Genomic DNA, 26676 nt, shown 5'->3' with positions numbered 1-26676 from the left:
TACACCGTTTTGTCTCCTTTTCACCTCAAGCCTTTGTCTCTATCTCCACCCAACCCTTCATCTATATCCACCTATCATTTGCCAGGATTTGCCACAACCCAACCTTTTTAGCTTTCTCCCTCCCTACTCAAGCCTGAACAAGGATTCTGACAAAACATCAGCTGTTCATTCGTGCCACAGATGCTGCCTGACCCAAAGTTTCTCCAGCACTTTGTTAATTTTTTGACTATCTTAATTTACTGCAATAATCCTGTTCAGAAATTGCAAGGACGCTAGGCTTAGTTATTAATATTTGAATTAATCCATGTCCTTCCCTACACCATCTATCCCAAAACATATTTAATAATGCATTGGATTTGTATCACACTCATAATTTCCCTTAATGTTTTTTAGCAATGTAATCCACAAACTGCCTAAAATCAAGGAGCAGGTGTGTTTTCATCCGCAAGCCTTCAAAGTATTGGTCTGTTTTGTTAGTTCAGAGGGAGTTGCTGGTATGTACCCGCAAGGGATTTCAATCTAGCTTGGCCAGAAACAGTTTGTTTTGATAAGTTTTATTACTGTCAGGCAATTCTGTCAACCTAAATAAAAGCAATCAACGGCCTCTTCAAAATATCTAAAACTGTCCGCTGTGTACAAAACAGGAAAAGGATGTGAATAAGCTTGCATAATGTTAATTGCAGGGATTGACATAAATCCATATCCCTTTGTGGTTTTCTATTTTAATCTTAATAATATAAAATTTGATTTATGACTAATTGAGGCAACACGTGCCCTTTCACATTCTATCTAGAGGAACAATTTTCTTGTCATTTGTCACAATGTTATCTGCATAACATGCAAGCTGTACCTTGTCATTATCTTTTCACATTTAAGCCCTCGTCCAGATTACACGCCATTTCTTCCAAGAACCCTTCATAGGCCAAAGTAATTTTGTCATAATGAAATTTAACTCCTCATTAAACAATAATAATGCAATAAATGACATTCATTTCCTTTGTGGGAATTTGTTGATAGTCCAGTAGACATTATGAAGAAATAATGCTCAGCATGAGGAACATTCCATCGTGAGTGTACATGGAGTTAACTCAATTTGGACATCTATCTGAGCACTATGTCTAGCCTTTCGATGTTTGTGCTGCATTCAGTGATGTTCTTTAAACATACGTGAGACGGGCTTGCAATACTTTCACACAAAATAACATTGACCGATCACATCAATTATTAGTCTGTAAAAAGTAACTGTAGATGCTGGTTTAAACCGAAGATACATGCTGCCTGTCCTACTGAGTTACTCCCGTATTTTGTCTCTTACATCAATGATAAGCTACGTTTATCCATGGTGAATTTGTAGAAAAAACACACCTTTAGAAAATGAGGTGAGGGGGTGGGGGGGGTAGGAGCAACATCAAATATATTATTCAAACCATAGAAAAAGTAATTCACCAAGCAGATATATAGAATGAGCCATTAAACCTATTCACTGCCAAACAAAACAGTGTTCCAATAACAAACATCTACACGAGCAGTACTTTTATTGTATTTTCTAGATAACTATCAGAATCAGAATCACCTTGAGCATCTCACAGAGTATTTCTTAGTATTTCAAAAATAATTAATCTTGCATTTAACTTTAAAGTCATGATGAGTGTACACACAATGCTGTTAACATTGAATGATTTTCTACACATGCCCGGATAATTCAGAAGATGATGCAATGAGAAGGTAAAAATTGATTTCCTTTAAATGTCGTCTGACCTTTCTGACAACTTGCAAGATGTAAAACATTATTGTTGGCAGAAATCTTATCCAGCTGGAATTGTCAACTCTTTCATCGCCTGCTCGGAAATCTCCCATCATGGATAGATTCTCTGCTATTGGAAACCCATAAGAAAACGCACGTTTCACAATTTGCACATTTTGTTGCTTGGGGGGACATGCAAAATGAGCAAACTCTGCACTGTTCAGGCATGATTCCCAACTGGATCCTAAAAATCCTCACAGTAACATTGTTGGATCCAGTGATGTTAGTGGAAAAAACTGACAAATTACGTGGATGGAAGCTGGATCTAGAAATTAATAATGCAAGTTTCAATGTAAACGCAATTAATTCAATTTTGCACAAATATAACCCAGGTTAATTAAATTACTTTCTTCAACGTGCAATAAAACCTATGTAGAGAAATCATGGAAAGTTTAAAAAAGCTATCTTAAGAAGTTAAATTTGTGATATAAATTCCAATGAGGGGGATCAACAGCATATTTTGAGAGTTGCTGCATATTGTAAAAAGCATTGGAACTGAATGTAGAATTTTCCTAAGATAGACACAAAATGCTGGAGTAACTCAGCAGAATAGGCAGCATCTCTGGATAGGAATGGGTGATGTTTTGGGTCGAGACCCTTCTTCAGAAAAAAGCATACGCAGTCCTTCCTACACATGTAGAATTTTCCTATATCGATGATATTTTGATAAATTAATACAACTGGCAGGATATTGATATTGCAGACATCACAGTTTTTAATTTTCATATTATCTCCAAACACCATGCTACCAAATTCTTCGATTTGATTATAACTTATGTCACTACAAAACATATAACATAAAATATTAAATATTGTTACCCGACTAATAACTTCCAGATCCATTTTAAAAGAAAAAACATGTTCCTATTTTGCCATCTTTGAAGCATACCATAAACAATGTCAGATGACTAAATAGCATAGGCACAAATACCGTATAAACAATGTTCACAAAATCAAATTTCCAAGCATTTGCCAAACCAGAAGTTGGAATCTTAGCTCATTGGTACAAAACTTGTTTTTACATTTGTTTCTATTTAAAGCACCATCAAGATTTTATTTTTTACTAGACGAAGTGGGACCCATTGGATCGCTGTCACACAGGAGGCTTGGTCCCCTAACGCAATATTCCACCACTCACCCATAGTCCCCAACTGCACTGGTGCAGCTCATTTCCCATCATCCCTAGCACTCTCTCCCCCTCTTCACCCTTCCTCTTATTTCCCCTCTCCAGCTCTACCCCCTCAATCTGTCGCTCAACTCTCTCTCCCTCTCCTTTCCTCTACCCCCATAACTCCTCTCCCTTCCCTACCCTCCTCCTATCCCTCTATCCCCATTCCTCACCTCCCCTATCCTGCCCACTACCCCTCATCTCCCCCACTGCCCTCTTGTCCCTCTTATTCCACACTCTCAACCTCCTCTACTCCCCCCTCTATTCCCTTCCTCCCCACCTCCTCCCTCTTCTTTTCCCTCTCCTCCTAACATCCCCCAATCCCTCCCTCACCTCTCCTTTCCCCTACCCTCAGTCACTCCCTCCCTCCCTCCCATCCTCCATAACTCCTCTCCCATCCCTCCCCTCCCCTCCCTCTATCTAGGTATGTTGCAAAACTTACCTTCAGCGGCGCTGCAGTTCTGCCGCTGCCCGTGTGCGCGGCTTTGGCGCCTTTGAGAGGGGGGCGGGTTTAAAACGCGATTTTCTCTAGGCTGTTGAAATCGATGTTGTTCAGCCTACTTAGTTGCTGACGAGAAATCGCTGCGAAATTCGTTCGCTGCAGGTATTTTTAAACTAAACTGGGTTATTTAATTGTTATAGTAAATTAAAAATCATCCTCTAAAGCCGCGAACCCCGACAACGGGACGGATCTCATGTGGGGGACAAGGCAAGGTAGGTTGTTTATTTTTACATTAAAAAGGGCTTCTTAAGATCTCTTTATACAAAATTTTATGTTGCGAGTTTCTGACTTGGTGACCCATTCAATCCCGCAGTATCTTTCATGCCATATGGGCTTCAAATTCACCGCAATGGCAGCGTTCCAAACCAGCGCGTTCCACTGCCAAGCTGGCCATTCATTTACAGCAATTGAACACTAAATCCCTTCCATTTGGCCTATAAATTAATGTAAATGAGATTTAAAAATCATGTTTTATTGTGAATTCTTGTGTGAATGTTCTTTGGACACTTAGGCTATTTAAAAATGTTAATCTTTCCTTAAGAAATGGATAGATGTTTAGATCTAGTAATTGAATTTTGGAATTAGCTACAATTCAATTCAATTCAATTCAATTCAACTTTAATGTCATCGCACAAATACAGGTATGAGTACAACGAAATGCAGTTTTGTCAGTCCGTAATAGTTGTACATAAGGAAAAAATATATAAAATAAATAGAAAGAGAGAAGATACAGAATAATCAAGAAATACAGAATAATTAAACAATGGGGACGGAGGGACCAGAGAAATCTATCGGCGGGACTCCGAGTTCAGCAATGTGATTGTGTTGTTGTAGAAGCTGTTCCTCATCCTACTAGTACATGCAGAGGTCATCCAAGTAAGATTGTTTAATATTTGTTTCAGAATACTTCAGTCTATAATAACTGAAAATTTCTTTCAGTTCTCTTAATTTTTAATAAAGTTATGGGCTTTTGACTGTCCTCGATCACAGCTTTTGTGTTCAGTCAATGGAAATGCAATAGCGAACAAGTTGCTTATTTCTGAGTACGAAAATGGCAATAACTTTTTTAATACTGAAGATATGAATTAGGTGTCAAAATAAACTTATTTGTATGCTTTATCTGATGGGATAAATTGCAGACTTGTTTTTTAAAATCTCAAAATTTTGCAACATTGCTACTCTATCCCCTCTCCTCCCCCTCCCCAGGATCTCGAGGTTGCCGCTCTTTTCCCTTCTTGCGTGCCCTGGAGGAGCATCAGCTGTCAGCGCCCTCAGAGTCAGGCCTCGGATTGGCCAAGAAGCACTAGCAGCTACGGCCGCGCCAGCGTGTGGGCGGGAGGGGAGAGCTTTGAGAAAAGACGGGGAAAGAGCCATGAGGGAGAGAGGGGGGGGTATCACGGGGTAAGGGGCAGGAGCCAGCGAGGGGGTACAGAGGGGAAGGGACTGGAGCTCCAGGGCATTGCGATGGCCGTGTGTTTGGGACTCACAGCGGGTGCTGGACGTTCTCCTCCGCCGGGATCACATTCACTGCTTTCCGTTTAGCGACATCTCTGACGCCGGGCCGCTTCCGGTCCCTCTGAAAATTGTGTCCGGTTGGAGATCTCCACTGGCCACCCACAGCGTCCCTTAGCTCCAGTAAAGACGCGATGGCGTAGAAAGGGGCGGACCGTTCAGGGGAGTGACAGGGGAAGAGACCAATCCGTACGGCGCTGACTGGCAGGAGAGGAGATCGATCTGCGCATGCGCGGTTTTTAAGATTTTTAAACCTCGCTAACTTTTACAATATACCACCGAGTGGAACAAAACTTGGTGCATTCACAGCACAGGAAAACGCTGGTGAAAAATCTTAGGCCTATTGCGAACCGTTTTTGCGCAAATAGAAAAACCGCGCAAACCGGAAGAGCACAAGATCAGAGCTTTAGTTATGTACAGATTTCATTGTTTAATTCATTGCTCATTCCAAATCCCAAGTAATTGCATGACCACAAGGCATAATTGAGAGGAGAGGAATACTTTCTGCTTGCCCAGAGGAGTGCAGTTTTTAAATCAGTCAAAAAGCATGACCCCATCAATGACAAAACAGCCCACTCCAAGACGCCAAATTATGAAATGGTTAAACGATCAATTTGCATACTGTGACTGTAGTATGTAACATCTACAAAATGTATTGCACTTATTCACTAGGGCTAATCCAATAGCACTGCCCGCACCCAGACCTCAAGGCCAGCAGGTGCATCGAAACAAAACTACCTGCAAGTTTGCAACAAGTTGCACATCACCGTTCGCCCTATCCAGCAGCTTTATGTGAGTCTTGACCAGAAGACAAGAGCAGTTCAAGAAGGTAGTTCCAATAGGTATGGCATTCTCTGACTTTTTAATGCTCACTCACCTAACACACCAAAAATTAAAAATTAAAATAACTTCCTCAAAAGCCCTCCAGCAAGAAGACCATGCTTATTTCACACAATTGTTATTTGTTTCCTGAACCGTTTTTCTTCATTTCTACCCTTTCACTGAGGTATAAGATTTAGAGCCATAGATTTGTGGGCCCCGTCTTCCTTTTCTGAAAACATCTCCGCTAAAAGTTTTCTCCATTTTCCGATTTTAATTTAAATGATCTCCTTTAGCTTTATGTTGACTTAATGGATTTCTCATTATTTGACACTAATCACTCAAAACCGAGAAATGAACTAATTTAGAATCACAAAAACTTACAACATAGGCCTCATTGCTAATTGCCTCATTGCTAACCGTTTGGTAAATAGTGATGGAGGTGAAGAAAACAAAATTAAGCAAAAAAAATGTTAACATTTATAATTCAAAACAATTGGAAATAGTTTCTACAAACATGCTGGTTTTCTGCAATCCCAGCAGTCCAATTCTCCCTCTACTTCTCCATAACCCTGTAATATATTCTCTCAAGACTCGTGCCCTCAATTTCCCTTTGAATATTTTGCCTACACAACAGATAATTTACAGCAGTCCATTAACAAGGCAGTATATCCTAGTGTCTGAAGAAGGGTCTCAACCCAAAAGGTCAATCATACCTTCTATCCAGAGATGCTGCCGTCCCACTTAGTTACTCCTGCATTATGGGTCTAACTTTGGTGTAAACCAGCATCTGCAGTTCCTTCCTACACAGTAGTGATGTGGGCTGGAACACTTAGGAGGAAACACCTGGTCACAGGCAGAGCTTACAAATACCATAGCGAGCACGAGGTCAGTATGGAACTAGGTCACCAGAACTGTGAGGCAGCGCCACCTAATATTGTACCAGGATGCCACCTTGTATTCACCCTTTTCAACTAAAACAAAACAGCCTATTTTTTAATTATAATCAGGACTTCTGCACCTCCAGATAATGTTGGTGCAGATGGAGTTGTGGAAGTTCTCAATGCAATAAGTATCAACTTGGGTGCTTAGCAAAGAAACACAGATATAGATAACCAGATCATGGCATCCAGATCATGTCAGAGTGAGGCTAAACACAAATTGGAGGAACAGCATCCCGTATTTCGCTTGGGCATCTTATCATCCAATGGTATGAAGATTGATTTCTCAAACTTCAAGTAACCCATGCATCCCCTCTCTCTCTCTCTCTCTCTCTCTCTGTCCCTCCCCCAAGTCATTCTATTAGATTCAAAGCCATCTTGTGGAGTCTCATTGTTCGTAACTAATTTTCACCAAGGCCACAGTGAACTATGGCCTGTTTTATACAATAACCCTGTTTGGAATACTACCAAAAATGACCACCGAAAAAAGCTCCAAAAATGTATGCAAAACATTTGTGTAAAGTGGATTTCCTTAAATCAGTCATCCATATACTGGCTTTGTAGTATTAACTAGAGTTCACCTCTAGGTGGTGTACTCTACATTTTAAGTAATTTTGTAAATTAAAACATGAATTATTTAATATTTTGACATGCACACATAAATAATGCAGACAATTGGAAACTAAGGAAAGCGAGAAGGTAAAAACTATTTAGTGTGAACATGTGATATAATTTTATCGAGATGACGATGTGAAGAAATAGTTTTTACAGGTATCCTACAAAGGGCTCATGTTCCACAGAGGAAAACAGTCTATTAAGTGGAAATTCGTAAGCATTTCCTATTATTTCATTTTTTTAAATCTGATTGCATGCCAGACCTCAAGAATCTTAGCCAGATATACCTACATAATAACTATCTAATGAAATGTAACATAATTAAAAATTAAATATTAAAATATGATAAAACATACATAATATTGTAAGCATAATGCATTTTTCAGATACTCAGGATGTAAAACATACAAGTAGTTTTACACACAAATGCTCTCTCTTCCTCGTCCCTTGGTCAAGCCACATCTTTCCCTATTGATCCTTCCATAAACTTTGCAGCTTGATCCTAACATCTGGAATTCTATTCCTAAACTGTTCCATCGTCTTTCCACGTCCAAATCTCTTCTAAAAAACCAACTGTTCGGCCTTTCAATTCTTAAAAAGTTTGTAGTCAAGTTTCTACTTTGAAAACAAATGAAATGCCTCAGGATACTTTACTATCTTAAGGATATTATTGTTATTGTTATTGGTAGTTATTGTTAATAGACAATAAAGTATGAGTATAGAAAGGAAGTTGAGACTTGTGGCAAATCTAAAAACAAGATCAATAACCAGTCACTAATATAAAGTATATTAAGCTGATATTTTCACTACCACGAGGACTGGTTGAATTGAAAAAACATAAATGTACTCAAGGAAAAGCTAGGTAACGCACGAGGGAAAAGGAATAAAGGATTATCTTGATAAAATTCAAAGAAGTAGAACAAGATGATCTTAGTGTGCTTCATAAACACCAATGTAGACCAGTTAAGCCAAATGGCTAATTTCTATACCGTGTGCATCAACCATATGTGTGCAGTTCTGGTCACCCCAATGAAGGAAGGATGTGGAGGCTTTAGAAAAGGTGCTGAAAAGGTTTAGCAGAATGCTGCCTGGATAAGAGGGTATTAGCAATAAGGAGAAATTAGTCAAGGAAAATGTCTCTACATTGTATTATTTCAACCGTGACTATCATATGAACAAAATAAATAGAGACAGAATCAGGACATTTTAACTCCAAAAAATTCTGATTAATGCATCACCATCCGCCGTACAAACATATCATATTCTCCACATATTCATCTACCTTTTCCTTAAAGAAATCTGTCTCAATTGTTCACATTTTAACCAGTCTGGTGTCCTAGAGAAAACACATAGGGACATAACAGTCTGAAGAATGGTTCCGACCCAAAATATTACCTATTCATTCCCTCCACGAAAACTGCCTGACCTGCTAAGTTTCTCAGGCAATATGTTTTTTTTTTTACACAGAGCTAGATTAAGTGGGTATTAGTAAATGGTGCAGATGGAACTGTCCCGTTATGATAATCATGCAACATAAACCACATTGAACTTTGAAAAATACAGCACAAGAATAGGCCCTTTGGTCCACAATGTTTGTGTCGAGCATAATGCCAAGAGACACAATCTCATTGGCTTGTACATGATCCATACCCACCTGTCCCCTGCATATTCATGTGCCTAAAAGCTTCTTCGGTGCCACTGTTGCATCTGCCTCCACCACCACCCCTAGCCGCACACCACAGGCACCCACCATCCTCTGTGTGCATCATAAGGACAGTTCCTTTGTGCTTTCTCTCTCCAACCCCTCTTCTACAATCTGTGAAGAAGGGTCTCGACCCGAAACATCGCCCTTTCCTTCTCTCCAGAGACGCTGCCTCACCCGCTAAGTTACTCCAGCATTTTGTGTCCCTAATCAGTCTGAAGAAAGGTCCTGGTCTGAAACGTCACCTGTCCATGCCCTCCACAGATGCTGCCTGACCCGCTAAGTTATTCCCGCCCTTTGTGTTTTCCTCAAGTTTCCAACATTCATAATTCCTCGTGTCCGCTTTAAACTTTGCCCCTCTCACCTTAAAGCTCTGCCCTCTAGTCCAAAGATCTTTGCTCTAGTCTTCGACCTGCTAAGTTACCCCAGCACTTTGTGTTTTACTCGAGATTCCAACATCTGCAATTCATTGTGTCCACTTTAAACTTTGCCCCTCTCACCTTAAAACTACCCTCTAGTCTTTGACATTTCCACCCAGGGGAGGGGTTCTGGCTGTCTACCTCAACTATGCCTTTTATAATTGTACACTCTTCCATCAGTCCCCCCTCCCCCCAAATCATGAGGGGCACAGATAAGGTGAATAGCTTTCTCCTAGGGTTGGGGAGAGGGTATAGGTTTAAGGTGAGAGGGGAAAATATTTTAAAGGGACCCGAAGTGCAGCAGTCACTGGAATTTCACCACAGTGATATGCAATGTGTCATTGCAAATATGTCAAATGTTAGCGAACAGGTGCCTCACCCTCTTTCACTCTCCACCTCCTCGGAGCTCAGGGAGGCTTGTCCGGTGGCTGCAACATCGGCGGCGCCATCGTCCGAGCCCCACTCGACTTTCTTCCTCTTCCTGGAAGCCGTGTGTCCGGGGCTGCTTCTCTTTCTGGCTCCGCGGGCGGTCCCAGCTTGGCCCAGCTCCCTGTACACCCGGGGCACCGTCTCCTTCAGGCTCATCACCTCGCTCTTCAGCTCCTCCAGGCTGCGGATCAGCCCGTCCAACTTGTCCGCCACGTCGTCCTGCCCCTGCCTCTGCCTCTGCCTCGGCGCCCACGGCCGGCCCGGCAACCCGCTCCATCCCCCGAAGCTGCCCTCGGCCTCTCTCCTCCGGCGGTACCAGGCCGCCATGGCCAGCGTGAGGCCGGCCGCCCCGATGCCGGCCAGTAGGCCCAGCGCCAGGGCCTTGCCCTCGCTCACCGGCGCCATTGCCGCGGAGAGAGGGAGGAGGGAGAGCTGAGGGAGAAAGAGATAGAGTGAGGGAAGGAGATAGTGAGGGAAGGAGATAGTGAGGGAAGGATATAGAGTAAGGGAAGGAGATAAAGTGAGGGAATGAGATAGAGTGAGGGAAGGAGATAGAGAGGGGGGAAGGAGGAGAGAGTGAGAGTGAGAGGGGGAGAGAGGAGGAGGGGGAGAGTGAGGGAAGGAGAGGGTGAGGATGAGAGAGGGAGTGGGATGGGGGGAGAGTGGGTGGGAGAGGGAGTGAGAGTGAGGGAAGAGAGAGAGGGAGAGGGAGGGAGAGTGTGAGACGGAGGATGAGGAAAGGAGAGGGTAGGTGAAGGAGGGAGAGAGGAGAGCAAAGGAGGGAGAGAGGAGAGCAAAGGAGGGAGAGTGGAGAGCAAAGATTATAGAGGAGCTCCTCTAGTGTCTTTATGGCGAGAGAGTGAGCGGGAGGGAGGGAGAGCGGGCGGCTGTGCAGTGCAGTGGCCGCGCTCCGAGCTCGAGCTCGAGCGCGAGCGGTTCAAGGCCAGACGGCGGGGCCGGGCCGGGCCGCGAGCGCCAACGGTCCCCGCAGAGCGCGAGCGGTTCAAGGCCAGGCGGCGGGTCCGGGCCGCGAGCGCCAACGGTCCCCGCAGAGCGCGAGCTCGGGCGCTGACAGCCGGCGGGCCGGGCCGGTGGGATCGTCTCCCGCCCTCGCCGAGGTCTCCGTCTCCGTCTCCGTCTCCGGTCGGGATTTGCCGGGAGCCTCCCTCCCCCCCGCCCGCCGGGATTTCCTCTCTCTACTGAGGCCAACCGACTCCCTTCTTCTCCGCGATGACCAGGTAACCGAGAGCCCGATCAGACTCGCACAGCACGGAAACAGGCCCTTCGGCCCATCTCATCCCTGCTGCGTTTGGTTGTAATGAGAACTACTCATCTTTCACACAGGCGCCAACCAGATGAGGCTTCTGTAATTGAGCTAGTCCCTGACCTCCCTCTAAACCCTTGCTATCTATGTACCTGTGCACATGTTATTTTAAACATCACCACAGTACCTTCCTCTGCATCAACCCTCTGTGTGAAGAAAGTTGCCCCTCGGGTCCCTTTAAAATATTTACCCCTCTCACCTTAAACCTATACCCTCTCCCCAACCCTAGGAGAACGCTATTCACCTTATCTGTGCCCCTCATGATTTTATAAACCTTTACAAGATCAGCCCCCTAGGTTCCAGGGGGGGAAAGTTCCAACCTCTCCTTTCAAATCATGCCCCCTGATAGTGTGTCAGAGATAATTTTTCTCAGTATCTGGGTAAAAAAGTCACAGCATGTTTCAGAATTTTGAGCATTTTGCTTAATGCTCAATGGGTGGTTTTGCTGCAAGTACCTCCACGCACCCGAGCATCCAATTCGGTAGGCATGCAACATTTGGTTGAAATGAGAAAACCAATCTTTACTCGGGCACCAACCAGATAGTGACCAAGGATGTTCATGACAAATTTGTGTTGTCTGATAGTATTAAATTTGGTGGCATCTCCAGTCATCATTTGGGGAGAGTCGGGGTTAAAACTTGACAGGATTATGGATTTTGGGGAGAAGGTAAAAACAGGCCATAAGGGGCGGGGGGACGATAAGGTCGGAGATTGGAAGGGAGACAACTGGACGTAATACGATCTGTCTGAAGAAGGGTTCCGACTCGAAACGTCACCTATTCCGTTTCTCCAGAGATGCTGCCCGATCCGCTGAGTTACTCCAGCTTTTTGTGTCTAACTTCGGTTTGAACCAGCATCTGTAGTTCCTTCCTGCACACTTAACATGAAGTTGTTGAGTTATTTCCAATACCCATCCTGGCCTGCAATAGACTGACAGTGCAGTGTCAAGATATGTGTTTTTTTATCATTCTCTCAAGCAATAAAGTGCCCTTAAATGTACTATGCATGTTGTACACTTTTGTTGAGTAGTAAATGCCATTCAAAATCCTCATTATCTGTTATATTTGTGTATGGCTTGATTGTATTTGTGTGTGATCTAATTTTATTGGCTAGCGATCACACTAAAACCTTTCACTGTGTTTTGGTACACATGACAAAGATATACCAATACCATTTCCTTCTCATTAGATGGTTCATCCTTGTAATTGCACCTCAGCTGGATTCTTTCATACCTGTGCTCCATTGCATCTAAGGCAAACAAGAGTACAATATTTACCAACAGCGACCTATTTCAAGAACTTGCACCAGATGCAAATTGCCGTGCAACTCTCAGAACCTAACAGACCATTCTGACGCCAACTGGCCCCAATAACATCATTGGCATGGCCCCATCTTTTGCACCGACATGAACTGCAGGCTTCTTGCCTTTCGCATTGAACATGACCTACTGCTTTCTTTCAAATCACTGTGCCTGCATGTTTTGGAATAGTGCCATGAGTGAAACTTTCATATTTTCAAGTGCCACCTCCATATTAATGGATACTAGACTAAATGGGACCCGTTGGGTCCCTGTCACACTGGAGGCTTGGTTCCCCCAACCCAACCCAACCCGTTCCCCAATGCAATATTCCACCACTCACCAGTACCCCCAAAGCTAAATGTTCCCCCAACGCAATATTCCACTACTCATCCATAGCCCCCAACTGCACATGCACGGCTCATTTCCACTCATCCCCCAGCACTCCCTCCCCCTCCTCTTCATCCTCCCTCTTCTTTCCCCTCTCTTCCTCTCCTTCCCAATCCCTCCCTCCTCTCCCTCCCTCTCCTTTCCCCTATCCTCAGTCACTGCCTCCCTCCATAACTCCTCTCCCCTCCCTACCCCCTCATATCCCCTTATCCCCCACTCCTCACCTCCCCCTATGCCCCTCACTGTCCCCTCCTCTCCCTCTATTCCCCACTCCCTACCTTCCCCACTCCTCTCCGTCTATCCCCCTCTCCTCTCCCTCTATCTCCCCTCGTCCGCCACGCTCACTCCTCACCTCTCCCACTTTCCCCCCTCTCCCTCCCATCCCCCTCCTCTCCCTCAATCCCCCCACTCTCCATCCTCACTTCCCCAGGATCTGGAGGTTGGCGCTCCTTTTCCCCGGAGCAGCGGCGGTTGCGGCTGTGGCCGTGGCCCACGACTGCTCTGGCTGTGGCCCGCGGCTACTCTGGCCATGGCCCGCGGCTGCTCTAGTTGTGGCCTGTGGCGTCTCTGGCTGTGGCCCGCTTCCAGCTGATTGACTGTGGTCGGGCTATGCTGGGTGAGGCGGGCGACGCCGATGAATAACAGGTCAGGAGACCAATCTGCGTGCCAGTCACTGACAGGAGAAGAGGCCAATCTACGCATGCACGGTTTTTAAGATTTTCAAACCTTAATAAACCTGAAAACATTCTGCCGGTCGGAACAAAACTTGGTGCACTTGCAGCACAGGAGAATGGTGAGTAAGGTGGCAAAAAATTGTGGCGCTATCATATAGCGTTTTTGCGTAAATGTAAAAACAAAGCAAACCGGAAGATAACAAGATGAGAGTTTTAGTTATATACGAGACTAAGTGGGACCCATTGGGTCCCTGTCACATGGGAGGCCGAGTCCACCAACGCAACCCGTTCCCCAATGCGATATTCCACCACTCACCCGTTCCCTAAATGCAACCCGTCCCCCCAACGCAATATTGCACCACTGACACATAGCCTCCAACTGCGCAGGCACGGCTCATTTCCCCTCATCCCCCAACACTCCCTCCCCCTCCTCTTCACCCTCCCTCTGCTTTCCCCTCTCCCCTCCCCCTCCCCAATCCCTCCCTCACCTCTCCCTCCCTCTCCTTTCCCCTACACTCAGTCACTCCCTCCATCCATAAAATACAGCATCTGCAGTTCCTTCTTCCTCAGGTTATTCATTGTTAGCTGTGGTATAGATCTTGTTGACTTGTCGATTGGACCAGTTTGCATCGTGTGTGTGTGAGTTACTCAAACTCCACGCAAACTGCTAGGCCACCCTGCAATCCAATTCTCCCTCCCTCCCTCCCTCTGTCCACTCCAGCTCAGCCGCGGCTCGGCCCGTGACCGCCTGCCCGACCGCCTGTTGCTGCCGCTCGGCCCGTCCCTGCCCTGCCCGCCCTCCCGCTGCTGCCGCTCGGCCCATCTCCGCCATGCCCAACCGCCTACCTACCGGCCTGCTCGCTGCCACCGGCAGGCCGCCAGGTGGGGGGGTGGGGGGGGGGGGGGCAAATAGAGTCAGTGTTCGTCACAGTGGGCAGCACGAATTTCGATGAGCTGGTGGAGAAGATCTCCGAGAAGGCCATGAAGGTGAGTTACAGCAACGGCGGCGGCAGAGAAGACGGACCCAGGGGGCGGGTAGACGGGACCTCCATTGCTGGCGGGGGAGAGTGGTGAGTGATGAGGGGGAGAGAGAGAGAGAGAGAGAGAGACGGGACTAATGCCTCCACTGAACACCTCCCCCTCGGCCGCCGCCAGTGGTGGGAGAGACAATAGACAAGTTACTGTGAGGAGCGGAGAAAGGAGTTTGTGAGTGAGGCGGAACTGGCTGCCGCCGGTGGGGCTGCAAGGGGCGTCGCCATCCCGGCCATGGTATTGACTGACATGTGAAGAGACCATACTGCATGGGGCTGTCTGAAGAAATTTGCGCACGCACGGTTTTTAAGAATTTTAAAGCTCTATAACTTTTACAATATACCACCAATCGGAACCAAACTTGTTGCACTCGCAGCACAGGAGAATGGTGAGTGACCCGGTGAGTTATCTAGCGCTATCATGTACTGTTTTTCACAAATAGAAAAAACGCGCAAACGAAGAGCACAAGATCAGAGTTTTATTTATGTGTAGAAGATAGCTAGATAGATTCTGCCAACTCCTTCAAATGTAACATCTACTGTGTCAAATACTTTTGGCCGAATTCTATTATTGCCAGCCCATGTACTAAATGTTACCACAGAGCCTCATCTAAAAATATCTAGAACATCCAACCTTTGGGGACATATACAGGAAGAACCCTCCAAGTAATGGAGGAGGTGAACTGTTGGGTTACCAATTGCATCAAATATCTTTAATCTAACCAAATATTTGCCACAATAAAAATAGAGAATTCTGGAGATACTTCATAGATCGTGCAAAATCCACACACAAAGAGTTAACATTTGTTGACCCGTTTCACCTACTCCCTTGGTTTTACATGTCAACCTTGTAACTATCTAAAATGTGAAAAAGTGTTAGATAAAAATTTCTCCAAGGTTTTTACAATGTCCTTGCAAAGGACCTCACAAAACGCATATACATAAAGACATAAAAAGCTGCCCAAGTGAAATATGAGATGCTGTTTCTCCAATTTACATTTAGTCTTACTCTGATGGAGGAGGCCTAGGACAGACAGATCTGTGTGGAAATGGGAAGGGGAACAAATGTGTTTTGACAACCGGGAGATCGAGTAGATCCACGCAGACGGAACGACTTCAACGAAATGTGTGTCCAGTCTACGTTTGTTCTCGCCGATGTATTCTAGCGGAATATAGAGGTGTAGTCAACTATTTTGTTGAGTGGTGTGGGCTGAATCACCTGCAGCTCAACACCGACAAGATGAATGATTTAGTGGTGGACTTTAAGAGGAGTAGAACACCCCAGACTCCTGTCGCCATCAAGGGTGTGGATGTGCAGTTTACCAAGGAGTACAAGTACCTTGGAGTTTAACGACATGAAACTGGACTGGTGCAGGAACGCTGAGGCACTGTATAAGAAGAGACAGAGCTGTCTGTACATACTCTTTCAACATCTGCAGTAAAATGCTGCAGATTTTCCATCAATCGGTGGTGGCCAGTGCCATCTACTTTGCTGTCATGTACTGGGGTAGCAAGATGAAGCCAACAGAATTAACAAGCTCATCAGGAAGGCTGGCTCCGTCCTGGGGGCGGAGTTGGATTCACTAGAGATGGTCTGGAGAGGAGGATGCTCCACAAACTGCAAAGCATCTTGAACAATACAGCTCACCCACCTCCATGACAAACTGGTCAACTTGAGGAGCACCTTCAGCAACAGACTGGTTCCACCAAGATGCAGCATAGAACACCACAGGAGATCCTTTTTCCCTGTGGCTATCAAACGTACAACTCCTCCCCCTTCTGTCATGGGGTAGACTGATTCCCCCTCTCTTCCCCACAATCTTTGCACATCCCAAATCCTGGACTTTCCATTCATCACTTTAATTTCATGTATTTTATTGTGTTTTATGATTGTTGGCAGACCAATTTCCATCCTGGGATAAATAAAGTTCTATCATATCGTATAAGAGTCCAATGTCTAGTATATCTCAGGCTCCGTTACCAGCAACTATTTTCTCATAAGGTCACGTCACTCCATTATGCATCCTTTCCAGTACCTTAATCGTCTCATTCACCCTCAGAAACATTTCCACTCAATGTAGGCCAATAGCTAAAAGGTCATAGACTTAGCCAATGTAATTGAACAAATCCACTGCTGCCCATCATTATTACTCAACCTACAGAAAGTCATTCTCCATCAACTTCACATTTCATTGTTGCTCTGGTCCTGCCAAAGTAGCATTGTCACATACTCGCTATCGCTATGGTGTTTGCAAGGTCTCTCGTAGAGCTGCTCAGGACAATGGCCAAGTTAGAGCTACCAACAAAACATCCGATAGTCAACTCACAATCGGCAAAAACAGCTGATACAACAATGTATCAAAGGTATGCTCAGGTCATAAAGCCAAACACAGCAATGTTTTTAAATTTAAAAGCAACTATTGAATATTGTCCAGACATGTCCTCGAAATTAATCATAGGTCTTATTATAGTACCAGAGCAAGTATTTAGAAAGGTAGACACAAAAGCTGGAGTAACTCATTGGGACAGAAAGCATCTCTGGAGAGAAGGAATGGGTGCCGTTTCGGGTCGAGACGTCGAACAAATTAGTCCTTGTTCCGACTAATTTGGGAAAAGGGAAACAAGAGATATAGACGATGATGTAGAGAGATAAACATCAATGAATGAAAGATATGCAAAAAAAGTAACGATGATAAAGGAAACAGGCTATTTGTTGGGTGAGAACGAGACGGTGAAGCAGGTGCAACCTGGGTGGGGGAGGGATAGAGAGAGAGAGGGAATGCCGGGGCTACCTGCAGTGAGAGAAATCAATATTCATACCACTGGGCTGTAAGCTGCCCAAGCGAAATATGAGATGATGTTCCTCCAATTTGCATTTAGCCTCACTCTGACAACGGAGGAGACCGAGGACAGAAAGGTCAGTGTGGGAATGGGAAGGACAATTAAAGTGTTTAGCAACCGGGAGATCAGGTTAGTTCAGGCGGACTGAGCGAAGGTGTTCAGCGAAACGATCGCCCAGTCTACTTTTGGTCTTGCTGATGTATAAGAGTCTGCATTTTGAACAACGGATACAGTAGATGAGGCTAGAGGAGGTGCAAGTGATTCGCTGCCTAACCTGAAAGGACTGTTGGGGTCCCTGGACAGAGTTGAGGAAGGAGGTATAGCGACAGATGTTGCATCTTCTATGGTTGCAGTGAAAGGTACCTGGGGAGGGGGGGGGGGGGGGTTGGGTGGGAAGGGATGAGTTAACCAGAGAGTTGTGGAGGGAATGGTCTCTGCGGAAGGCCGAAAGGGGTGAAAATGGGAAAATGTGGCTAGTGGTGGGATCCAAATGGAGGTGGCGAAAATGTCGGAGGATTGTGTGTTGTATACAATGGCTGATGGGGTGAGAGGTAAGGTCAAGGGGGACATTGTTTCTGTTGTGATTAGGGGGAGGGCGAGGAAGGGCGGAGCTGCGGGGTACTGAGGAGACATGAGTGAGGGCCTCATCTATGATGGGAGAGGGGATCTCCCGATCCCTAAAGAATGAGGACATCTCAGATTGCCTAGTATGGAACACTTCATCTTGGGCACAGATGCGGCGTAGACGGAGGAATTGGAAGTAGGGGATAGAGTCTTTGCAGGAAGCAGGGTGGCAAGAAGTATAGTCATGGAAGTCAGTGGGTTTGTAATAGACGTCAGGCGATAGTCTATCTCCTGTGATGGAGACTATGAGATCAAGAAAGAAGAGGGTGGTGTCGGAGATGGTCCAAGTGAATTTGAGTGCAGGATGGAAATTGGTGGTGGTATATTAGCCTTTAGGTATGGTCGGCAATTCCTGCTGCAACCGCTCAGGACTTTGTTAAGACTCCACCTGAAGTACCACATATTGATTTGGATTACTATTTCGATGCCTGAGAGGTCTGTAACTAAGATACAATAGATTTATTGATAGAGTAAAATGGTTATCTAATGAATATGTTGAGTAGAGGTAGCTAATATTTTCTTGAGTAATAAAATGTGAACAAATGTTATTTTGCCACATGAGATTCTGTATTGGCTTGAAATGATGATGTTTCTCTTGGCTGACAGCTAGAACTATGGTACCTAGCTGTAGTTTAAGGTTGGATATTTAGAAACAATTTCTGCATTATGTTTGTGAAAGTTATGAATTCATCACTGTAGAAGGTTGTTGATAACCAATTGTTGAACATATTCAAGACAATTGGATGAGAAAGATCAGCCATGATCTTGTTAAATGTTAAAGGTGCAGAAATGTATTTGGTGCCAAAAATGGCTTCATTTATGACATTGAAGATAGACACAAAATGCTGGAGTAACTCAGCAGGACATGCAGCATCTTTGGAGAGAAGGAATGGGTGACGTGTTGTGCCTTTTTCAGTTCCTTCCTACTCATTTATGACATACTTTGTTCTGTAATTTCAGTTTGATAATTTAGGACAGGGAAAGATATGCTTGATATTCGCGCCATTTCCGAGTTGTCTCTCAGAAACAGAATACAGTCCCCACACACTGTATAGATCTGTCTTATGGTGCCATTTATTTATCTTGGGGAAAGCCTTGAGATCAGAAGTTTTGAAGTAAGACGATGGTCAATCCCCAGAGCCAATGAAGTCAAAATATTAAAAAAGGTTTTAATTGTACCAAAAGAGTCTTCCTGTATTAAAATAATTATTCAAGCTTTATCCATGGATTATTCACGTGAGATTTTTACATTCCCTTTTATTTTCCGTAATGAAGTAGATCAAGGAAGAAGATGATCATGAACAAGACAATTCATGTCACAAAGTGTGTTTCCAGTTAGTAAAAGAATGATGATGTACACAAAGATATCCAAACCCGGCTTAGAAACTAAAGTACTGCAGGGACAGCTAAATGCTAATTAGACCGATCAATATTATTATATTTTTCTCTCATGCATATGAATGATGGCCTTCTGAGAAAAAGAGACATATGTTTTCAAATGTCAAACATTTCTATATTGGCAGATTTCCAGATTGCATAGTTACCTCCCATGATAAAAAGCTGCCCTTGACTTTTACTCCCAATAAATATTTACATATTTGCGCAAAAACCTTCACTACATTATTGACTGAGGAATTCAATATTCTTAGGATTGTTATCTTTTAGAAGGTGAAGGATATTAGTTGGATAGTAACCAAATATGTAGCACATTTCATATGTTAGATGGTATTATCTTGCAGAAGGAAATGATATTAAATAGATAGTAACTAAGATATAACCCACTTCATAAACTCAGATTGCATTGGAAATCAAGGCAATGTGCTGCAAGATGTGGTCCTAAGCCATACTGCTTAGAAATGTCCTCGGCTGACATATAATCTTTAAGAAATACAAATGCTGAAGTGGAAGTTAGACGAAAATATTCAAGTCAAGTCAAGAGCATGTAATTGTCGTGTACTGAAAGCGGAACAATGAAATTCTTACTTGCAGCAGCATAACCCGTCTGTAAACACAGTACTCATATATAGCACAATAAATAATTTTAAAAATTAATAAATGAAACAGACAGATTAAGATTCAAGAGAGTTTATTGTCATGTGTCCCAGATAAGACAATGAAATTATTGTATTGCTGCAGCACAGCAGGATATTGTAGTCGTAAATACAGATCAGATTAGTGTGACGATATATATATATATATATATATATATATATATATATATATATATATATACACAGACACACACATCAATAAACAGATAAAGTGCAATAGGCTGTTATAGTTCAGAGTTTGTTTTTTTCTATTACAAATCTCAAATTGTGGAGTACAGAGGCAAATAAATAAATGATGGGTCTTTGTCTCAAACATTATGGACGACACTGTAAATCCTATACCCTACCCTATTCGCCAGAATTGGTGTTTGTCCCTTTTCTCCCATCCTTGTTTTTTTTCCAGTACTGTAATTTAATTCCATTCCCCAATTACTAACCCAGTTTATTCATGGAATTACATCCTGAATACATATTGTTAAATGGAAAAATAAAAACTCTCAGCACAAAGGAAAATTCACAGACGAAGAATCTTGACCACCAAAAGCAGAAATGAGGTTGGGGATAGCATCAAACAGGATAATAGGGATGTGTATAGCAAATCTACAGCAGTTATCATGGGTGACTTTAATCTACATATAGATTGGGCTAACCAAATTGGTAACAAGTTCAAGTTCAAGTGAGTTTATTGTCATGTGTCCCTGATAAGACAATGAGATTATTGCTTTGCTTCAGCACAACAGAACATAGTAGGCATTGACTACAAAACAGATCAGTTTGTCCATATACCATTATATAAATATATACACACATGAATAAATAAACTGATAAAGTGCAAATAACAGATAATGGGCTTTTAATGTTCAGAGTTTTGTCCGAGCCAAGTTTAATAGCCTGATGGCTGTGGGGGAGTAGCTATTCCTGAACCTGGTCGTTGCAGTCTTCAGGCTTCTGTACCTTCTACCTGAAAGTAGCAGGGAGATGAGTGTGTGGCCAGGATGGTGTGGGTCCTTGATGATACTGCCAGCCTTTTTGAGGCAGCGACTGCGATAGATCCCTTCGATGGAAGGGGGGTCAGAGTAGATGATGGACTGGGCAGTGTTTACTACTTTTTGTAGTCTTTTCCTCTACAGGGCGCTCAAGTTGCCGAACCAAGCCACGATGCAACTGGTCAGCATGCTCTCTACTGTGCACCTGTAGAAGTTAGAGCGAGTCCTCCTTGACAAACCGACTCTCCGTAATCTTCTCAGGAAGTAGAGGCGCTGATTTGCTTTCTTGATAATTGCATCAGTGTTCTCTCGGACCAGGAAAGATCTTCAGAGATGTGCACGCCCAGGAATTTGAAGCTCTTGACCCTTTCAACCATATAAACGGGACTGTGTGTCCCCATCCTACTCCTTCCAAAGTCCACAATCAGTTCCTTGGTTTTGCTGGTGTTGAGGACCAGGTTATTGTGCTGGCACCATATGGACAGTTGCTCCATCTCTCTGCTATATTTTGACTCATTCCCATCAGTGATACGTCCCACAACAGTGGTGTCGTCAGCGAACTTGATGATGGAGTTCGCACTATGACCAGCTACGCAGTCATGAGTAGAGTGAGTACAGCAGGGGGCTGAGCACGCAGCCTTGAGGTGCTCCCGTGCTGAACAACACTGAGGAGGAGGATTTCCTGGAATGTATACAGTATAGTTTTTGAAGCCAATATGTAGCCAATATGTAGAGGAACCAACTAGACGGCAGACTATCCTAGACTGGGTATTGTGTAGTGAGGAAGGATTAGTTTGCAAACTTGTTGTGCAAAGCCCCTTAGCCAACTATGACCATAATATGGTAGAATTCTGCATAAAGATTTCACCTAGAGAGTTGTGAATCTGTGGAATTCTCTGCCACAGAAGGCATTATCATCATCATTGAACACATCAGCGGGCACGGTGCCTTTTACAATGCTATGTACGACAGTGATCGCAACTTCTACTGAAGGTAGACAAAAATGCTGGAGAAACTCAGCGGGTGAGGCAGCATCTATGGAGTGAAGGAATAGGTGATGTTTCGGGTCGAGACCCCTCTTCAGACTGATGGGATGGGGGGGGGGGGGATGGGGCAGGAAGATGCGGAGACAGTGGGCTGAGGGAGAGCTGCAAGGGGAGGGGAAAGAGGGAGAAAGCAAGGACTACCTGAAATTGGAGGAGTCAATGTTCATATTGTTCGTAAGGGAAAAGCATGTTCGTGTAAACTACCCAAGCGAAATATGAGGTGCTGCTCCTCCAATTTACAGTGGGACTCACTCTGGCCATGGAGGAGGCCCAGGATAGAAAGGTCGGATTCAGAATGGGAGAGAGATTTGAAGTGCTGAGCAATCAAGAGATCAGGTTGGTTGTTGCGAACTGAGCGGAGGTGTTGGGCGAAACGATCGGCAAGCCTATGCTTGGTCTTCCTCCCTCACATCTTTCCCCGCATATCTTTAAACTTTCCCCTTCTCATCTAAAAGCTATGTCCTCCAGTCTTTGACATTTCAACCTTGGGAAAATAATTCTGACTGTGTACCCTCACTATGCCTCTCATATTACATTACATACTATTTCAAGTCTCCCCACAACCTCTGATGCTCCAGGGAAAACAATCCACATTTGTCCAACTTCTTATAGCTAATACCCTCCAATCCAGCCAGCATTCTGGCATAACATTTTTACACCCTCTCTGAGCCCCCACATGCTTGCTGTACTGGGGTGACCAGAAATGCACACAATATTACAAGTGCAGCCTCACCAAAGTTTTACAAAGTTACAACATGACTTGCTGATTCTTACACTCATGACCCTGACCTATGAAGGCAAGCACACCATACACCTTTCCTACTCTATCTACTTGATTTGCCACTTTCAGGTACAGTAGCTATGGACTTGGACCGCAAGATCCACCCATACATCAATTTTGTTAAGGGTCTTGCCATTAACTGTATACTTTTCCCTTAGATTCAGGCTCCCAAAATGCAGCACCTCACACTTGCTTAGATTAAACTTCACCTGCCATTTCATCAGTCAAAGGTATAATGCACATCATAAAGTCAAAAACTCATAAAGATAAGAAGAGATGGAAAAACAGTCCCTTTATCTTACACTTTGTTTTTTTTAATCAATTGCCACACTATTATAGTTGACACTTTTACATGTTGCATTATAATACGTTGCCTAGTTCTATTTTTGGGAGCTGGGTATGGAGCCAGATAAGGCCTTTGCTGTGGCTGATTGGAGTGGTTGGGAAATTAGAGTGTAGGGAAGGGTATGTGTGGGGAAATAATTATAACTGGTCATTTAGATAGTGGAGTATGGAAGAGTAGGAATTATGCTGGATTGGTGCCAATAATTTTAATGGGGAAGATTCAAGACTAGCAGTTTCAATGTACTGGGAATTACAGGGTCAGAGGATGACAGCTTCTAGACAGCGATGTGGATAATCATGGTGTCAGCCATTTCAAGTAACCCTTGCTTTTCCTTTCGCTCCATCCCTCCCACTTCCTAAGTCTGACTGTCCCCCATATTAAATTTTATATCTGTATACTTCTTTGTTATCTTCTCATAGCTAACAATGATCTATTCTACATGAACTTTATCCCTTTTCGTGTCTCATTTCCACACCTTACTCTTCCTTATCTCTGTGTCTCCCTCTCCCTTTCAGTGTGAAGAAGGGTCTCAACCCAAAACTTCACCCATTCCTTCTCTCCGGAGATGTTGCCTGTCTCCAACATTTTGTGTCTATCTTTGGTGTAAACCAGCATCTGCAGTTCCCTCCTACAAAGATCAGGAAGGTACTGACTGGATTGGGGCTGTCATGAAGCATGAGGAGATGCTAATCCTGTGGCAGTTTTCTTCTTCTTTCGTGTGGCGTGCACAGCCTAAAGTTGTTGGACAATTTATTCTATTTGATCTTCCGTTTGTGCACGTCGAGTTGATTGCATTAGTCGAAACAGGGCGGACCACGTGAAGGTTGCAATCTTCCACCCCTGGCAGTTTTCTGATCCAATCCTACACCGATAACACCATGTTATCCCAGGTGTGTCCAATGAACATGTGGACCTGTTCCATTGTAATTCTCCCAATATAAATGTTGCACCTATGTGACAAGATAGCAATGACAATGATGCTACTCATCGTCAATGAGCGGTAGTGTGGACACTCTTGCCACATTGCAAGAGAGGCGGACATTGCTGATTTGAACATTGCTGAAAATACTAGGAATTTCAGCCTTTCAAATAATCAACTGAAACATTTCAGAACATGATGGCATGGTGGGCGGCACAGTGGCTCAGCGGTAGAGTTACCGGGTTTGTACGTTCTCCCCATGACCTGTATGGGTTTTCTCCGGGTGCTCCGGTTTCCTCCCACACTCCAAAGACATACAGGTTTGTAGGCAAACTGCTGAGATGTGCAGTCTGAAATTGGGTCTTCGCGGCCAATCATCGAGACTATCTGGAGTCTCTTCCTCCAATAGTTTTCAATCAGCCAGTCAGCAGTAACTGGGATAGCTCTGGCTAGAAGCTGTAAGGCGAATGTATAGAAGATGGACATGAAATAAAAATGCAGCAGATTGGAGTTTTACATTTCATTTATAGATATGGTTTGTGAATTGACTGGTAGAATGGACAGGCACATGGAGGTGAAGTCTGATTTGTATAAATGTGAGATGAGGCGTTTGGGTAGAAAGAATGAGAAGCTATATAGAAAAAAGGATTTTGTACCAAATAGAGTTCAGGAGGAGAGGGACCAAGAGTCATTATCATTGAAAGTGGCTGTACAGGTTGAGATGTACAGGTTAATATGGCATACACAATTAAAGGCTCTTGGCATGAAGCATAAAGGAGAAGTAATTTTGAACCTTTACAAAGCAGTGGTCTGGCCTCATCTGGAGTATCATGTATAATTCTGCTCACCTCATTATAAGAAGAATGTGATGGCAATTGAGGGGGACTAGAAAAAACATCAGAATGGCTCCTGAGACGATGGACTAATGATGCAAGGATAGATTAGAGAGTCTGGGATTGTTTGCTTTTAAAGAGGGAAGGTATGAATTGATGAGGTGTTAGTGGGAAGCGATTTCCTTTGGTGAAAGAAAATAATTAATAGTGCCATAAAGAAAAACTTTTTTTATGGAGCAAATGATTTGAATCTGAAGTGCATTGCCTGCACATGTGACAAAGGCAGGTTGTATTGTGGCTTTAAAAGGGAATTGGATAAATATATGGTAAGGATATGCAGTGTTTGCAAGGGAACGTGAGTTTAGCTTAGTTTAGTTTACTGTCACATGTACCGAGGTATATTGAAAAGCTTTTTGTTGCGTGCTATCCAGTCAGCGTAAAGACAATATATGATTACAATCGAGCCATCCACAATGTACAGGTACATGATAAAGGGAATAACGTTTAGTGCAAGATAAAATCCAGTAAAGTTCGATTAAAGATAGTCAGATTTTGTTCAGTGAGGGTGATCAGTGCGCTCTCTAGTTGTTGATAGGATGGTTCAGTTGCCTAATAACAACTAGGAAGAAACTGTCCCTAACTCTGGAGGTAGACAAAAATGCTGGAGAAACTCAGCGGGTGAGGCCACTACTATGGAGCGAAGGAATAGGCAACGTTTCCGATCGAGACCCTTCTTCAAACTGATGTGAGGGTGGGGGGGCGGGAAGAAGAAAGGAAGAGGCGGAGACAGTGGTCTGAGGGAGAGCTGGGAAGGGGAGGAGAAAGCAGGGACTACCTGAAATTGGAGGTCAATGTTCATACCGCTGGGGTATAAACTGCCCAAGCGAAATATGAGGTGCTGCTCCTCCAATTTACGATGGGCCTCACTCTGGCCATGGAGGAGGCCCAGGACTAAATCTGGAGGTGTGTATTTTCACACTTCTGTACCTCTTGCCTGATTTGAGAGGGGAGAAGCGGGAGTAGCCAGGGTGCGATTCATCCTTAAATATGCTGCTGGCCTTGTTGAGGCGGTGTGAAGTGTAAATAAGGGTCAATGGAAGGGAGGTTGATTTGTGTGATGGTCTAGGCTGTGTCCACAATTCCCTGCAATTTCTTGCGGTCATGAAAGTTCCCAAAGCAAGCCGAGATGCATCCCGATAAAATGTCTTCTACGGCGCCACAGTAGAAGTTGGTGCGATTTGTTGGGGACATGCCAAACTTCCTAAACCTTTTAAGGAAGTAGAGGCATTGGTGTGTTTTCTTGGCCATTGCTTCAATATGGGTGGTCCAGAACAAGTTGCTTGTGACATTTACTCCTCGCAACTTTCAACCATCTCTACTTCGGCGCCGTAGGTGCATACCGGCATACAGTATACGTAAGTGAGTTGCTCCCCTCTCCTTGTGCAGACCGGGATCTAGTGGGTTTCACCACAGACGAGTACGTCAGAGACTAGGCCCAACTGCAACCAGGAATCCCAGAGACCCACAGCTCCTGCCCGTTCCATGCCCACTCCCCGTGACAGAAAGCTTGCATGGCAGGCTCAATTGACTCCTTTCACGCTTATGGTTCTTTGTATTGTCTA

The 26676-nt window shown here is 44.1% G+C and overlaps 2 protein-coding genes across 3 annotated transcripts in view; one reads left to right on the top strand and one right to left on the bottom strand.

The window, feature by feature from the left end:
- The window catches only part of LOC129697697 (regulator of microtubule dynamics protein 2-like), a 76207-nt gene extending 65737 nt beyond the window's left edge, over window positions 1-10470 (bottom strand). Inside the window, exon 1 of the mRNA XM_055636404.1 lies at window positions 9862-10470. Coding sequence (XP_055492379.1) covers window positions 9862-10316 — 455 coding nt within the window. The 5' untranslated portion in view covers window positions 10317-10470. The remainder of the gene's footprint in view (window positions 1-9861) is intronic.
- A 623-nt stretch (window positions 10471-11093) lies between these two features.
- cdc42ep3 (CDC42 effector protein (Rho GTPase binding) 3) overlaps window positions 11094-26676 on the top strand; it is a 216841-nt gene continuing 201258 nt past the window's right edge. For both annotated transcript variants that reach the window (XM_055636334.1, XM_055636333.1), the window contains exon 1: window positions 11094-11149. The gene's annotated coding sequence lies outside the window, so the exon portion shown is untranslated. The remainder of the gene's footprint in view (window positions 11150-26676) is intronic.

Source organism: Leucoraja erinacea, chromosome 5 (assembly GCF_028641065.1).
Source record: "Leucoraja erinacea ecotype New England chromosome 5, Leri_hhj_1, whole genome shotgun sequence".
Taxonomy (NCBI): Eukaryota; Metazoa; Chordata; class Chondrichthyes; order Rajiformes; family Rajidae; genus Leucoraja; species Leucoraja erinaceus.
This window is presented reverse-complemented; position numbering and strand designations above follow the sequence as displayed.